Source organism: Hypanus sabinus, chromosome 2 (genome assembly GCF_030144855.1).
Source record: "Hypanus sabinus isolate sHypSab1 chromosome 2, sHypSab1.hap1, whole genome shotgun sequence".
NCBI classification, from domain to species: Eukaryota; Metazoa; Chordata; class Chondrichthyes; order Myliobatiformes; family Dasyatidae; genus Hypanus; species Hypanus sabinus.
The window spans coordinates 52281116-52295908 of NC_082707.1; the positions used below are offsets into that span (position 1 = coordinate 52281116).

The 14793-nt window shown below is 38.6% G+C and overlaps 1 protein-coding gene across 3 annotated transcripts in view; it reads right to left on the bottom strand.

Annotated features, from left to right (window-relative positions):
- Nucleotides 1-889: 889 nt before the first annotated feature.
- Nucleotides 890-14793, bottom strand: part of LOC132378770 (mitofusin-1-like) — a 123912-nt gene continuing 110008 nt past the window's right edge. For all 3 annotated transcript variants that reach the window (XM_059945939.1, XM_059945931.1, XM_059945923.1), the window contains 2 exons: nt 6633-6767; nt 890-2609 (listed from right to left, as the gene is read on the bottom strand). In XM_059945939.1, the coding sequence (XP_059801922.1) occupies nt 2540-2609; nt 6633-6767 (205 nt within the window). In that variant the 3' untranslated portion in view covers nt 890-2539. The remainder of the gene's footprint in view (nt 2610-6632; nt 6768-14793) is intronic.

The following is a 14793-nucleotide window of genomic DNA, read 5'->3' on the forward strand; positions in this document are numbered from 1 at the left end:
ATCTTTTAACAACTCTCTCTTTTACTTTAAGTAAAATTGCAAGACTACAAATGCCTGGAAGTAAGTTGTGAGGGAGAAAAGATTGAACAGGTCTGTAGGCAAGAATGCCATACTTTGTGGTTGAAAATAGCAAACAATCCTGCATTATGATTTAAACCACTTTGAACAGCCTCCTCCAAAGAGCCCTGGTTGAAAAAAGTAACTTTTTAAGCATGATTTTCATAAAGCTCATTGCATGTGACTATCTGCTATTTTGAGACATTAAACCATGTAGTGATACCTTGGTGTTATAGTGTTCCAGCTGTCTGAACAGTGTGGGGAAAAAAAAGAGCAATTTGGTTTATTTAGTTAGAACTTGCACTGATAAAGGATTCCAGATTATTGCAGATCATGTGCTCAAAGCCTAAAGATATGAAAATATGAATGCTGTTCGAAAAGGAAATGACTATTTAGACTTTTTGTATATTTCAGAATTTTTGTTTAACTTTACTGCCCACTAGAGAGCTTAGTTATCCTTTAGTATTAAGTTTACTTTTACAATTTTTTTTCACACCAGCTTTCTTTAGTTGGAGGTTAGAATACTAAATATTTTTTCTTCTAATTAGTTTCATTGAACCTATGTGTTGGATGCAGGCCACTGGGCCTCTCAAGCCTTTTTAGCCACTGATTCGGTTAACTTCAACTCCACATTCCTGCTTGATCTTGCTAGCTTTTAATTTTTTCCCTTAAGAATTCAATGACCTCCATCACTATTGCTCGTAGTTTGACATACTAACCACAATGGGGTTGGAAGTGTGCTGTAAAAGTAGTTTATATTTCATTCATTTAGAGTACAAATAAGCATTTTAATATAGCATATCCTTGATAATAAAACTGATACTAAAGCAACATCGGTCAAATAATTTAATAGAAATGGTACAACTGCTCCAAGTATACATGCTCAAAAGATGTAAATGTGGCTTGTCCACATCTAGCAGAAGGAAATATATACAAGTCATTAACAGTAAGAATCAGTTCTGTACAAAACTTGCTCTCAAAGCACTTTTAATATGGTCACTATGAATTATCCAATCATAAAAAATGATTAACTAGTTAAAAAATATTCCAGTTTTTCATCCAAATATTTGAACTGTTGAATCAAGTAATTCAAAGGATTAGCCCTTTTCATTGGAATAAGATTTTTCACAAGTAAGATAGCATAGTATTTTATCCTGGAAATTTAAAAAAAAATTAAAGACCAGGTAAAGTGTGTGAGGAAACTGGCAAAAATACGAAGTAAAAAACTTACTATTTTGCCTGTAAAGAAATATCAGAATTCCCATGCGAAATATTGTTACAGAGCTTTGATTACATATGAAGTTTTAGCAACATGGAAGTTTTGGGTTTTCATAACTTGTCTGTATTAAAAACAGGGTTGGTGTTTAGCCAACTCCAATTTAATGGCTGGAGAACATAACTCTACAATCATTTTACTTAATGAAACCTGAGCTGTCAATTCTGAAGCAATATTTTTGCTTGTGATTGGGATTATGCACTGAAAAGACCATTAAGAATTCAGTTGGCAAAATGGCCATAGATTGTTGATAAAACTGAATATTAGGTAAAGTAATAAGCTCCTGTAGTTTCAGTAGTAGAAACTGGGGAATCTGGTCATAATTTAATACTGAATACTTGGGCTACAACTACTGTAAGAAGTATTTTCTATAGACCCTGCACTATTGTTTGCATTGATATTTTCTTCAAATGCAGTTTGTACAAAATTTAGCCAACTGTAACATTAACAGTACTTGATCACCTGAATAATATTATGGCTAAAGTCTCCTGTGCTGTCTATTTAAACTGCATCTATCCTATTCATTACTGCTTCAACTGAATGCTAAGGTAACATGAAGTTAGTGACTAGATGGGTGATTGGCTGATGCTCCATTTACAAACTTGGTTTGCTATAGGTTACGTTAGGTTAGTTTATAGATGTCAACGTTTCTCACTGGGACAATTTAATGGAAGTTCCAAACAAACAAACATACTTTCATTTTCCAATCTAATCCACAGAAAACATTCCTTTACTTAATTCCCATTGGTCTCTTTTCAACTATAATATTTGTATAATAGCCTTGAAAATAGACCAATGGGAATTAAGTTAGGAAATTTGTTTTCCATTGATTAGAAAATGAAAGTATGTTTGTTTTGATCAGCAAGTACATAAATGTACACAGCTCAAAATGAAAATGTTAATATTTAATACATTAAATTTTTAATACCCTTGTATTTGGTTTAAGATCCAATAAGGTTGCTTAATCAATCTGAATCTCAAAAATACATGCATTGTACAACCCTATTTAGTAATAATTAACTTTGAAAGTATCTTAATTTAGTTTAAGTATGTATCTAACTATGTAGAATGTAAAGACTTAACCAGGATCCTTGCTGTACATAAAGGGACTGGAAGTGTGTATTTTTCACATAGTACTATGGCAACATTGACATCTGCCGTCCTTGAGGTTAGTGAAGAAACATACAAAAGAAAATCAGCAAGTTTTCAGTGGTTTGGCTGCAAGTACTGCTTTGTAAATATGTCCAATTCATTTTCCAGCCATGTTGCCTTGTTTCTGTAAGAAAATTTTGAAAATACATTTAAGTTCAAAAAAGCAACTGGCAGCAGCTTTTTAAAAAAAACTTGATTTCTCTAATACATTGCTAAATTAACGAGGTACATAAATTTTTGTTCAATGATACTCAGAAGAGTAGAACAGCCAACACTCCTGTCAAATTTACCAAATATAGCTTGATGTATATATAGCTAATAAGAAAAATTTAAACAGGCAAATTGATTTTCATATTACACAATACTGAAGAGATACAAATCATATTTTAAATAAGTTTTTATTAATCAAATGTAGTACCTTGGTACACAGTTATGACAAATGAAGTTGGGCAAATGTTTTCAAAGAAATGAAATAAATGAGAAGTTTGATAATTATTTAACCAACCACTTAATGCACATAATAATTACTCAGAAATATAACTCTTCTCAATTTTACGATTAGGCAATTTGGCATGGTGTGTGCTCTCAAGGACCTGTCCCACATAGCTATATCATTATGCTCTGACTTCTTGCACCCTATTCCCTGTATCTAATGAAACTGTGTTCTGAAGGATTCATAATTTGAAAAGAAACATTGTATATTTATCTCCATTCAGTTAATGATTCTGCATACTAACAATGGAGTAAGCTGCTTCTGATTAAGAGTCAGAAATCCAAATCCAGGATGGTGCAATTAAAACCAAAGATTTGCAATTTAATAAATTTGAGTTGAAGCCAGAGCCCAACAATACTACTTTTTCTCATGCAAGAAATTTAAATACACCAGTTTGAAGAGAGATTTGTTTATTTTACAGGTGAAACTATAAACTCCCTACTGTATGACAGTAGGGGATAACAATACTTTATAGTTGACAATTATATCACTCACATGACCTTCCTGCCTAATAATTTGATATTTGATTTAGAAATCTGCTTAATGTGTACTAGTATTAGGCAAAATGTCTGAGCAGGCCCTCCTTGTTGCTACCAAACCGAATACATATATCAGCTTTACAACTGCTCCCTCCCCCACCAACCAAAGAATCATTGGAATACATTTAGCAAATGAGGAAAACCCACATGATAATTTACAATGTCATTTCACCCACTGTGTGTGCCTGTTGAATAAGAGTTCCAGTCGTAATGAAACACTTCAGGTCATTCATTGCTTTTCAAGTACACATTCAAGTTTTGTTTAACAATTAAATTTCTGCCCCCACCACTTGAGGTGAAAAAATAATTTCCTTTCTAATCTCTTCACCAATCTGTGCCCTTTGTTTCTAAGCACCTATAAAAGAAAATATTCTTCCTACTTGTAGTTAAGTCCCCCACAATTTTAGATACCTCAAGTATTCTCTTAGCCTCGTTGATTCCAAAGAAAATAACTCTGGCTTGTTTAATCTTTCCACATAGATAAAATTTTCCAATCCTGACAAAATCTGTACAGATCTCAGTTGCCTTCTTTCTAGTATCAAGAATCATTGACACCATACTTGTAGTCAAAACAAGAGATAAAACAAACAAGTTTCAAGAGGAGCTTTTTAATTGACAGTGCAGCAAGGATACTTGGGATTATTGCTATCTGGATTTCTGAACAAGATTCTTAAGAATCTTCAATGATAGCCATTTCACTTATTAAGCTTGAGGATTTTTTTAAAATCTCCTTTTACCTCAACAAAAACCCTTCTATTGCATGAACACAAATAGACTTAAAGAATGGCTGTTTACTGACTATGAGATAGATTGCTCAACACCTTACTTGCATACAGATACTAATCAACCTGCTGAGCTGCACCAGCAGTTTGCATTTTGCTCCGGATAACAGCATCTGCAGTCTTTTGCTTCTGTGTTGCCATAAACCCTAGCTCTCTGCAGAAATAATGCTTTCCTACTTAGTTAACGTACATTTATGGCTATTAGCAACAAATAATAGCCTTATTAAAAAAAATTAGCTCTTTCAGATTTGCAACATTAAGAGGCATTGCTTGTTACAACACAGACCATTTGGCTCTCTGGCTTGCAATAGAGGTATTCCTTAATCTTATTCTCCACTAACCACCCCCGCTCCTCATATTTCTGAAGCCCTATAATTGATTCGCACAACCCTATCAACTCCTTTTTTTTTTAAATACTTACCTACATACCAAGGGATAGTTACAGTCACCAATTAACCCATTAGAAAGGGAACAGCACCTAGTGGAACCCTAAATGGTCATGTGTGTACCTAAAGTTGAATTCCTGTCCCTGGAAGTGAGGCAGCAGTACCAACTACTGTGCAAAACCACATACATGGCTATCTAACAAGTGAACACTAATCAGTGTAATTAGGAAGCATGCCTTTCCATTTAATAATAATTAATTTGCCTGAATAATTAGGAATCCTAATGGGTCTTTTATGAAGTTATTTGGATAATTGTTAGTTTTTAAATCAAGAATTAATAACTTCTCTTGAATAAAGTCAGGAGATTTTTCGTTCAGGAATGAAAGGAAATCTTCCGCTGTAAGATTACATTATTTCCTTGGCTGGAGTGGGTTCATTTTAATATTGAGAAAGCACCAGGTGGTTCCTCAATTCATCAGTTTGCATTCTTGGCACTGTCTTAACACTGAGGTTCTTAGAATTCCCAAGCATGCACCAACACCAGTTTCAGCTAAGAAACTGTAGCTAACAGGTTGTAGTTAGATTTCTTAAACTACATACAATGCAATCTTCAATAAATATGGGAATAAGTTCCAGTTATGTTTTTGCCACAAGACTTAATACGTGTTAGCAATTGTGAACATACCGTTTCCCTCACCCACTAAAAGTGACACGTTGATAATTTATGAAAATGATGTCCAACACAGATTAGTGCAGGCTAGAGCATATAAAATTGACTGTTGTAAAATATTGTAATTTGTACTTTTGCTCTGTTGTTGCCATATTCTTAATCAATTTGGGATGACAATAGATTTTTGGTATTACTTAAAGCTTTTCTCCCTTCACATCAACTAAGTTTGCTCAGTACACTTTCCAACATATTCATTCACTGTTATTTTTAAATTCCTCAGAAAAGAAAGTCCAAGGATTGTTCACAAGAAACAATCTATACTTAAAAGGCAAGAAGTCTATTAAGCTACAGCCTATTTCTCTGATGTATGATCTACCCCAAGTTTCAGTACAGGGGAAAAAAATGGCAAAGACCAAATATTTCATTTGGATATGAACCCAAAAAATTTTTAACATGAAATAAATTAGAAGAGGTTTATTCTTATTACATGGTGGGTACCTGGTGAGTGTTGTGGAACAGAAGGACCTTGGAGTGCAAGTAAATGGTTTCCTGAAAGTGCAGTGACAGATAGACGGGGGAGAAGGTGGCTTTTTGCATACTGGCCTTTATTAGTCTGGGCACAAAGTATCAAAATTAAAAGGTCAGGGTGTACTAGACAGGATGCTGCACATGGAGTACTGTATTACACATTATCTTGCTACTGGAAGATTTACAAGGATGTTGGCAGTATTTGAGGGTTGCACTTACAGGGAAAGGTTGAAGAGGCTAGGACTTTATTCCTCGATGCACGAAAGGTGATCTTTTCAAGAGGTATAAAATCACAAAGGGTGTAGATAGGATGAATGCACTCAGTCTTCTTCCCCAGAGCTTAATTTGAGAGAAGATTTGATAGGAACTTAAGGACCAACATTTTTTTTTAACAAAAAGGGTGGCATGTATATGGAATCAGCTGCCAGAGGATGTGGTTCAGGCAGGTACAATAATAACTCTTAAAAGTCTTTTGGACAGATACATAATTGCAAAAAAGTTTACGGGCCAAACACAAGCAAATGGGACTAATTTTGATGGACCATCTTGATCAGCGTGGACCAGTTAGGCTGAAGAGTCCGTTTTCATGCTGTAAAACTTTATGAACATTCTTTGAGCACAGGACTAAATTTATATTATGATTAGAAAATTATATAAACAGATTAACTTGCTCACTCTGAAAGGTGTGATTAAAAATATATTGTCCAGGAGTAAAATAATTTCATGAAAATATAACAAAAAATCATTACCTCAGAAGCTTTGATCGGTTTTGTGTGGATTCTAAGAGTTCAATTTTTTTGTTGAGGATGGTGATTGATTCTTCTAAATTTTTTTCCGTCAGAGCTACCTGATGGCATAGTTGAGCAAACGTACTGCTCATTTTTCTGGAAAAATACAAAAGTAAAAAGATTAGATATAAGCAAGGTCATTGATTTACCTTGTATAAGAAACAATTACTTTTTTGGTTTCCTGTTGATTATTCTGTCCAAATTTAATAATTATTTTACATGCCAGCTTAGTTAGGTTGAATATGTTATCTCGGTAAAACCTGCATTTATTGGAACAGTTCTGTCACAGCAGAGATTATTAGTCCTATTTTTCTACAAAATAACCTTACAGGACTTACCCAGTATATGAATGTCTGATTTACGTACAGCCCATACATATAACTGAGCTTTTAGGAGGCTGGTAGTATGGTTTTGCCAGTTGCTGCTGGGCTGCAGGCATCTTCTACTAGACAGGAACTCAGTTTAAAGATGCATTTCCAATTTGTACACTATGTGAGTTATGAACAGTTTAGAAGAATGAAACTCTGCTGTAACCTGTAATTCCACTGCACAGAGCTCCTCTCAGCATAAACTCCAAGAGCTGGGCCTTAATACCCCTTGTGCAAATGGATCCTGGAGTTCCTCACTTGTAGACCCTAGTCAGTTTGGATTGGCAAAAACATCTCCTCCACAATCTCCATCAGCACAGATGCACCACAGAGATGCATGCTTAGCCCCCTGCTCTACTCTCTTTATACCAATGAATGTTTGGCTAAGCACAACAATACCATATACAGGTTTGCTGATGACACCACTGTTGTGGGCTGTATCAAAAATGATGAACCCGTATACAGGAGGGAGATTGAAAATCTGGCTGAGTTGTGTAATAACAACCATCTCTCACTAAGTGTCAATGAGACCAAGGAACTGATTGTAGATTTCAAGAGAGGGAAATCAGAGGTCCATAAGCGAGTAATTATCAGAGGGTCAGTAACTTTAAATTGCTGGGTGTCACTATCTCAGAGAACTTGTCCTGGATTCATCATATAAATATAATTGCAATGAAAGCACAACAGTGCTTCTACTTCCTCAGGAGTCTGCAGAGATTCAGTATGTCATTAAAAACCTCAGCAAACATCTGAAGATATGTGGTGGAAAGTGTTGTGACTGGCTGCATTAGGACCTGGTATGGGTACACCAATGCCTTTGAGCAGAAAATTCTACAAAAGGTAATGGATTCTACCCAGTACATCATGGGTAAAACCCTCCCAACCATTAAGCACATCTACATGAAAAGCTGTTGTAGAAAAGCAGCATCCATCAAAGATCCTCACCACCTACGCTGTGCTTTTTCATTACTGCCAGCAGGTAAAAGGTACAAGTGCCTCAGGACTTGTACCACTGGGTTCAAGAACAGTTACAACCCCTCAAACATCAGGTTCTTGAACAAAAGGAGATAACTACACTCATTCTACTTTAAGTGTTCCCATAACCTATCGTCTCACTTTAAGGACTCTTTATCCAGCTATTTATCTATATCTGTATTTGTACAGTTTGTTGTCATTGATCCTGTTTACAGTTACTGTTCTATAGATTTTCTAGGTATGCCCACAGAAAAAGAATCTCAGGGTTGTATGTGGTGACATGTATGTACTCTGATAATAATTGTTACTTTGAACTTTGCTTGGCTGAAACTGAAAGAATGACTTCAGCACTTAGTGAGGCGATGTTCTCAATTTCTGAGGATGTCAAAACCGGCACTGTGAAGTTGAAGATTTATTAATTTTTTAATTGACTATCTTAATTAAATCAAAGAGAAAGCTACATTTGCCTTTCTCCCTCCAGTCAATCTACTCATTTCAATCAGCCTGTTTTAACTTGCTGAGACTCTGTGATGGTTGGCACTGCAATGCTGGACTCCATTATCAGTCCGTCAGTGCAGCAGTTACACCGGGGTAATGTTCTGTCAAAAAGAATGCTGCATTTCAGCCTCTGTTTGGAAATAACCTGGTTACAATATTTCTTCTGCTAGAAGACAAGACAGATCTTGGAGGAAAGTTTGCCCAATTGGTCTTCAGCATGGCTCCAACACGTTATAGCCAACACACACTCAATGTTTAAGAAACAGCTTCTTCTCTTCTGCCATCAAATTACTGAATGATATGAAACCATGAACATTACCTCACTTTTGTTTTCCTCTCTTTTTTCACTACTTATTTACATACTTCACATATTTTACATACTTCGACCTTTTTAATCGAAGCAAGAGGCTGAGAGCGGAAGACTGAAGCATCGCGGAGGGAAGGTCGTTTTTCTTTTCTTTTTAACTCATCGGGGAAAAGAGGCTAGACTGCACAGCCGCGTGACGTAGCACGCCAAGGTTTAAAAAAAGACCGCCATATACAGCGACCATCGTCGTAGCGGCCATCTTTGGAGTGGGGCAGCTTTGGCTCAATCGGGCTTCGGCGAGAAACATTCAGAGGCAAGGGTAGGTTCTGGTAAGTTTCTGTTTTTCTTTTTTTTTTGTTCAGACTAGAGAATATGCCAGGCAGGATGTTGGAATGCTCCTCTTGCAGGATGTGGGAAGTCAGGGAGACGTCCGGTACCCCTGACAACAATACCTGCAAGAAGTGCATCTAGCTCCAGCTCCAGCTCCTATCAGGCCGCGTTAGGGAACTGGAGCAGGAGCTGGATGACCTCTGGATCATTCGGGAGACTGAGCAGTTTATAGATAGTAGCTTCCAGGAGGTAGTTACACCTAAGGAACAGGGCACAGGTAATTGGGTTACCGTCAGGTGAGGGAAAGGGAAAGGGCAGGTAGTGCAGGGTTCCCCTGTGGTCATTCCCCTCCAAAACAGGTATAAGGATTTGGATACTGTTGGAGGGGATGGCTTACCTGGGACAAGCTGTGGCAACTGGATCTCTGGCACTAAGTCTGGTTCTGCAGTGCAGAAGGGAAGGAGGAAGAGGAGAGCGGTAGTGATAGGGGACTCCATAGTCAGGGGTACAGACAGGAGATTCTGTGGTCCTGACAAAGACTCCTGGATGGTTTGTTGCCTCCCGGGTGCCAGGGTCAGGGATGTCTCTGATCACGTATACAGCATTCTGAAGTGGGATGGTGATCAGTCAGATGTCATGGTACACATCGGTACCAATGACATAGGTAGAAAGAGTCAGGAGGTCCTGAAGAGTGAGGACAGAGAACTTGGTAGGAAGATGAAAAACAGGACTTCGAGGGTAGTAATCTCCGGATTGCTGCCTGTGCCATGTGCCAGTGAGGGTAAGAGTAGCATGCACTGGCAGATGAACACATGGCTGAGAAACTGGTGTAGGGGACAAGGTTCAGATTTCTAGATCATTGGGACCTCTTCTGGAGCAGGTGGGACCTGTCCAAGAGAGACGGGTTACACCTGAACTACAATGGGGGCCAATATACTTGCAAGGAGGTTTGCTAGTGTTATTGGGGAGGGTTTAAACTAGATATGCAGGGGGATGGGAACCAGAGTGCCAGAGTAGATAGTGGAACAGGTAAAAATAGTAAGATTGTGTATGGTGGTAATAATCTTCTGAGGTGTGTATATTTCAATGCGAGGAGTATTGTGGGAAAGGCAGACGGGCTGAGGGCCTGGATTGACTCGTGGAATTATGACATCATAGCCAATAGCCATTACTGAAACTTGGCTACGGGGGGGGGACAGGACTGGCAGCTCAATGTTCCAGGGTTCTGATGTTTCAGACGTGATAGAGGCAGAGGGATGAAGGGTTGGGGGGGGGGGGGTGGCTTTCCTAGTCAGGGAAAATATTACAGCAGTGCTTCGGTAGGACAAATTAGAGGGCTTGTCTACTGAGGCCATATGGCTGGAGCTGAGAAACAGGAAAGGTATGACCACATTAATAGGGTTGTATTATAGACCACCCAATAGTCAGTGAGAACTGGAGGAGCAAATCTGCAGAGAGATAACAGTCAACTGCAGGAGACAGAAAGTTGTGATTGTAAGGGATTTTAATTTTCCACACGTTGATTGGGACTCCATATATAACCATATAACAATCACAGCACGGAAACAGGCCATCTTGGCCCTCCTAGTCCGTGCCGAACTCTTAATCTCACCTAGTCCCACCTACCCGCACTCAGCCCATAACCCTCCAATCCTTTCCTGTCCATATACCTATCCAATTTTACCTTAAATGACACAACTGAACTGGCCTCTACTACTTCTACAGGAAGCTCATTCCACACAGCTATCACTCTCTGAGTAAAGAAATACCCCCTCGTGTTTCCCTTAAACTTCTGCCCCCTAACTCTCAAATCATGTCCTCTCATTTGACTCTCCCCTACTCTCAATGGAAACAGCCTATTCACGTCAACTCTATCTATCCCTCTCAAAATTTTAAATACCTCGATCAAATCCCCCCTCAAACTTCTACGCTCCAATGAATAGAGACCTAACTTGTTCAACCTTTCTCTGTAACTTAAGTGCTGAAACCCAGGTAACATCCTAGTAAATCGTCTCTGCACTCTCTCTAATTTATTGATATCTTTTCTATAATTCGGTGACCGGAACTGTACACAATATTCCAAATTTGGCCTTACCAATGGCTTGTACAATTTTAACATTACATCCCAACTTCTGTACTCAATGCTTTGATTTATAAAGGCCAGCGTTCCAAAAGCCTTCTTCACCACCCTATCTACATGAGACTCCACCTTCAGGGAACTATGCACTGTTATTCCTAAATCTCTCTGTTCCTCTGCATTCCTCATTGCCCTACCATTTACCCTGTATGTTCTATTTGGATTATTCCTGCCAAAATGTAGAACCTCACACTTCTCAGCATTAAACTCCATCTGCCAACGTTCAGCCCATTCTTCTAACCGGCATAAATCTCCCTGCAAGCTTTGAAAACCCACCTCATTATCCACAACACCTCCTACCTTAGTATCATCGGCATACTTACTAATCCAATTTACCACCCCATCATTCAGATCATTTATGTATATTACAAACAACATTGAGCCCAAAACAGATCCTTGAGGCACCCCGCTAGTCACCGGCCTCCATCCCGATAAACAATTATCCACCACTACTCTCTGGCATCTCCCATCTAGCCACTGTTGAATCCATTTTATTACTCCAGCATTAATACCTAATGACTGACCCTTCTTAACTAACCTTCCTTGTGGAACTTTGTCAAAGGCTTTGCTGAAGTCCATATAGACTACATCCACTGCCTTAACCTCGTCAACATTCCTCGTAACTTCTTCAAAAAATTCAATAAGGTTTGTCAAACATGACCTTCCACGCACAAATCCATGCTGGCTACTCCTAATCAGATCCTGTCTATCCAGATAATTATTAATACTATCTCTAAGAATACTTTCCATTAATTTACCCACCACTGATGTCAAACTGACAGGTCTATAATTGCTAGGCTTCCTTCTAGAACCCTTTTTAAACAATGGAACCACATGAGCAATACGCCAATCCTCCGGCACAATCTCCGTTTCTAATGACATCTTAAAGATCTCCGTCAGAGCTCCTGCTATTTCTACACAAACTTCCCTCAATGTCCTGGGGAATATCCTGTCAGGACCCGGAGATTTATCCACTTTTAAATTTCTTAAAAGCGCCAGTGCTTCCACCTCTTTAATTGTCATAGGTTCCATAACTTCCTTACTTGTTTCCCACACCTTACTCAATTCAATAGCCTTCTCCTTCGTAAATACCGAAGAGAAGAAATCGTTCAAAATCTCTCCCATCTCCCTCGGCTCCACACATAGCTGACCACTCTGATTCTCTAAGGGGCCAATTTTATCCCTCACTATCCTCTTGCTTTTAATATAACTGTAGAAACCTTTCGGATTTACTTTCACCTTATTTGCCAAACCAACCTCGTATCTTCTTTTAGCTTTTCTAATCTCTTTCTTAAGATTCCTTTTACATTCTTTATATTCCTCGAGCAATTCCTTTACTCCATGCTGCCTATATCTATTGTAAACATCCCTCTTTTTCCGAACCAAATTTCTAATATCCCTTGAAAATCATGGTGCTTTCAAACCTTTAACCTTTCCTTTCAACCTAACAGGAACATAAAGATTCTGTACCCTCATAATTTCACCCTTAAATGACCTCCATTTCTCTATTACATCCTTCCCATAAAACAACTTGACCCAATCCACTCTCTCTAAATCCCTTCGCATCTCTTCAAAGTTAGCCTTTCTCCAATCAAAAATCTCAACTCTAGGTCCTGTCCTGTCCTTCTCCATAATTATATTGAAGCTAATGCTATTGTGATCACTGGACCCGAAGTGCTGCCCAACACATACATCTCCCATACTGTTAAAGGTCTAAATGGGTTTGAGTTTGTGAAATGTGTTCAGGAAAGTTTTCTAAATCAATGTATAGATGTACCAACTAGGGAGGATGAATTATTAGATCTCCTATTAGGAAATGAGTCAGGGCAGGTGACGGAAGTGTGTGTAGGGGAACACTTTGGTTCCAGTGATCATAACGTCATAGTTTCAACTTGATCATGGATAAAGATAGATCTGATCCTCAGGTTGAAGTTCTAAACTGGAAAAAGGCCAAATTTGAAGAAATGAGAAAGGATCTAAAAAGCGTAGTTTGGGACAGGTTGTTCTCTGGCAAGGATGTGATTGGTAAGTGGGAGGCCTTCAAAGGAGAAATTCTGAGTGTGCAGAGTTTGTATGTTCCTGTCAGGGTTAAAGGCAAAATAAGTAAGAATAAGGAACCTTGGTTCTCGAGGGATACTGGAACTCTGATAAAGAAGAGAGATGTATAAGATGTATAGGCAAAAGGGAGGAAATAAGATGCTTGAGGAGTATAAAAAGAGTAAGAAAATACTTAAGAAATCAGGAGAGCTAAAAGAAGACATGAGGTTGCTTTGGCAGTCAGCGTGAAGGAAAATCCTAACAGCTTCTACAGGTATGTTAAGAGCAAAAGGATAGTAAGGGATAAAATTGGTCCTCTTGAAGAACAGAGTGGTCGGCTATGTATGGAACCAAAAGAAATGGGTTTTTTGCATCTGTATTTACTAAGGAAACTGGAATGGAGTCTATGGAAACAAGGCAAACAAGTAGGGAGGTCATGGAACTTATACAGATTAAAGAGGAGGAGGTGCTTGCTGTCTTGAGGCAAATCAGAGTAGATAAATCCCCAGGACCTGACAGGGGATTCCCTCGGACCTTGAAGGAAACTAGTGTTGAAATTGCAGGGGCCCTGGCAGAAATATTTAAAATGTCGATATCCACGGGTCAGGTGCTGGAGGATTGGAGGATAGCTCATGTAGTTCCGTTGTTTAAAAAAGGCTCAAAAAGTATGCCAGGAAATTATATGCCGGTAAGTTTGACATTGGTAGTAGGTAAATTATTGGAAGGAACACTAAGAGATAGAATCTACAAGTATTTGGATAGACAGGGACTTATTTAGAAAAAGTCAGCATGGCTTTTTGCATGGTAGGTCATGTTTAACCAATCTATTAGAGTTTTTCGAGGAGGTTACCAGGAAAGTGGACGAAGGGAAGGCAGTGGATGTTGTCTACATGGACTTCAGTAAGGCCTTTGACAAGGTCCCACATAGGAGGTTAGTTAGTAAGATTCAGTCGCTAGGTTTACATGGAGAGGTAGTAAATTGGATTAAACATTGGCTCAATGGAAGAAGCCAGAGAGCGGTAGTGGAGGATTGCTTCTCTGAATGGAGGCCTATGACTAATGGTGTGCCACAGGGATCAGTGCTGGGTCCATTGTTATTTGCCATCTATATCAATGATCTGGATGATAATGTGGCAAATTGGATCAACAAATTTGCTGATGGTACAAAGATTGGAGGTGTATTGGACAGTGAGAAAGGTTTTCAAAGCTTGCAGAGGGATTTGGACCAGTTGGAGGAATGGGCTGAAAAATGGCAGATGGAGTTTAATGTGGACAAGTATGAGGTATTGCGCTTCGGAAGGTCAAACCAAGGTAGAACATACAAGGTAAATGGTAGGACACTGCGGAGTGCAGTAGAACAGAAGGATCTGGGAGTACAGATACATAATTCCCTAAAAAGTAGATAGGGTCGTAAAGACAGCTTTTGGTACATTGGCCTTTATAAATCAAAGTATTGAGTACAAGAGTTGG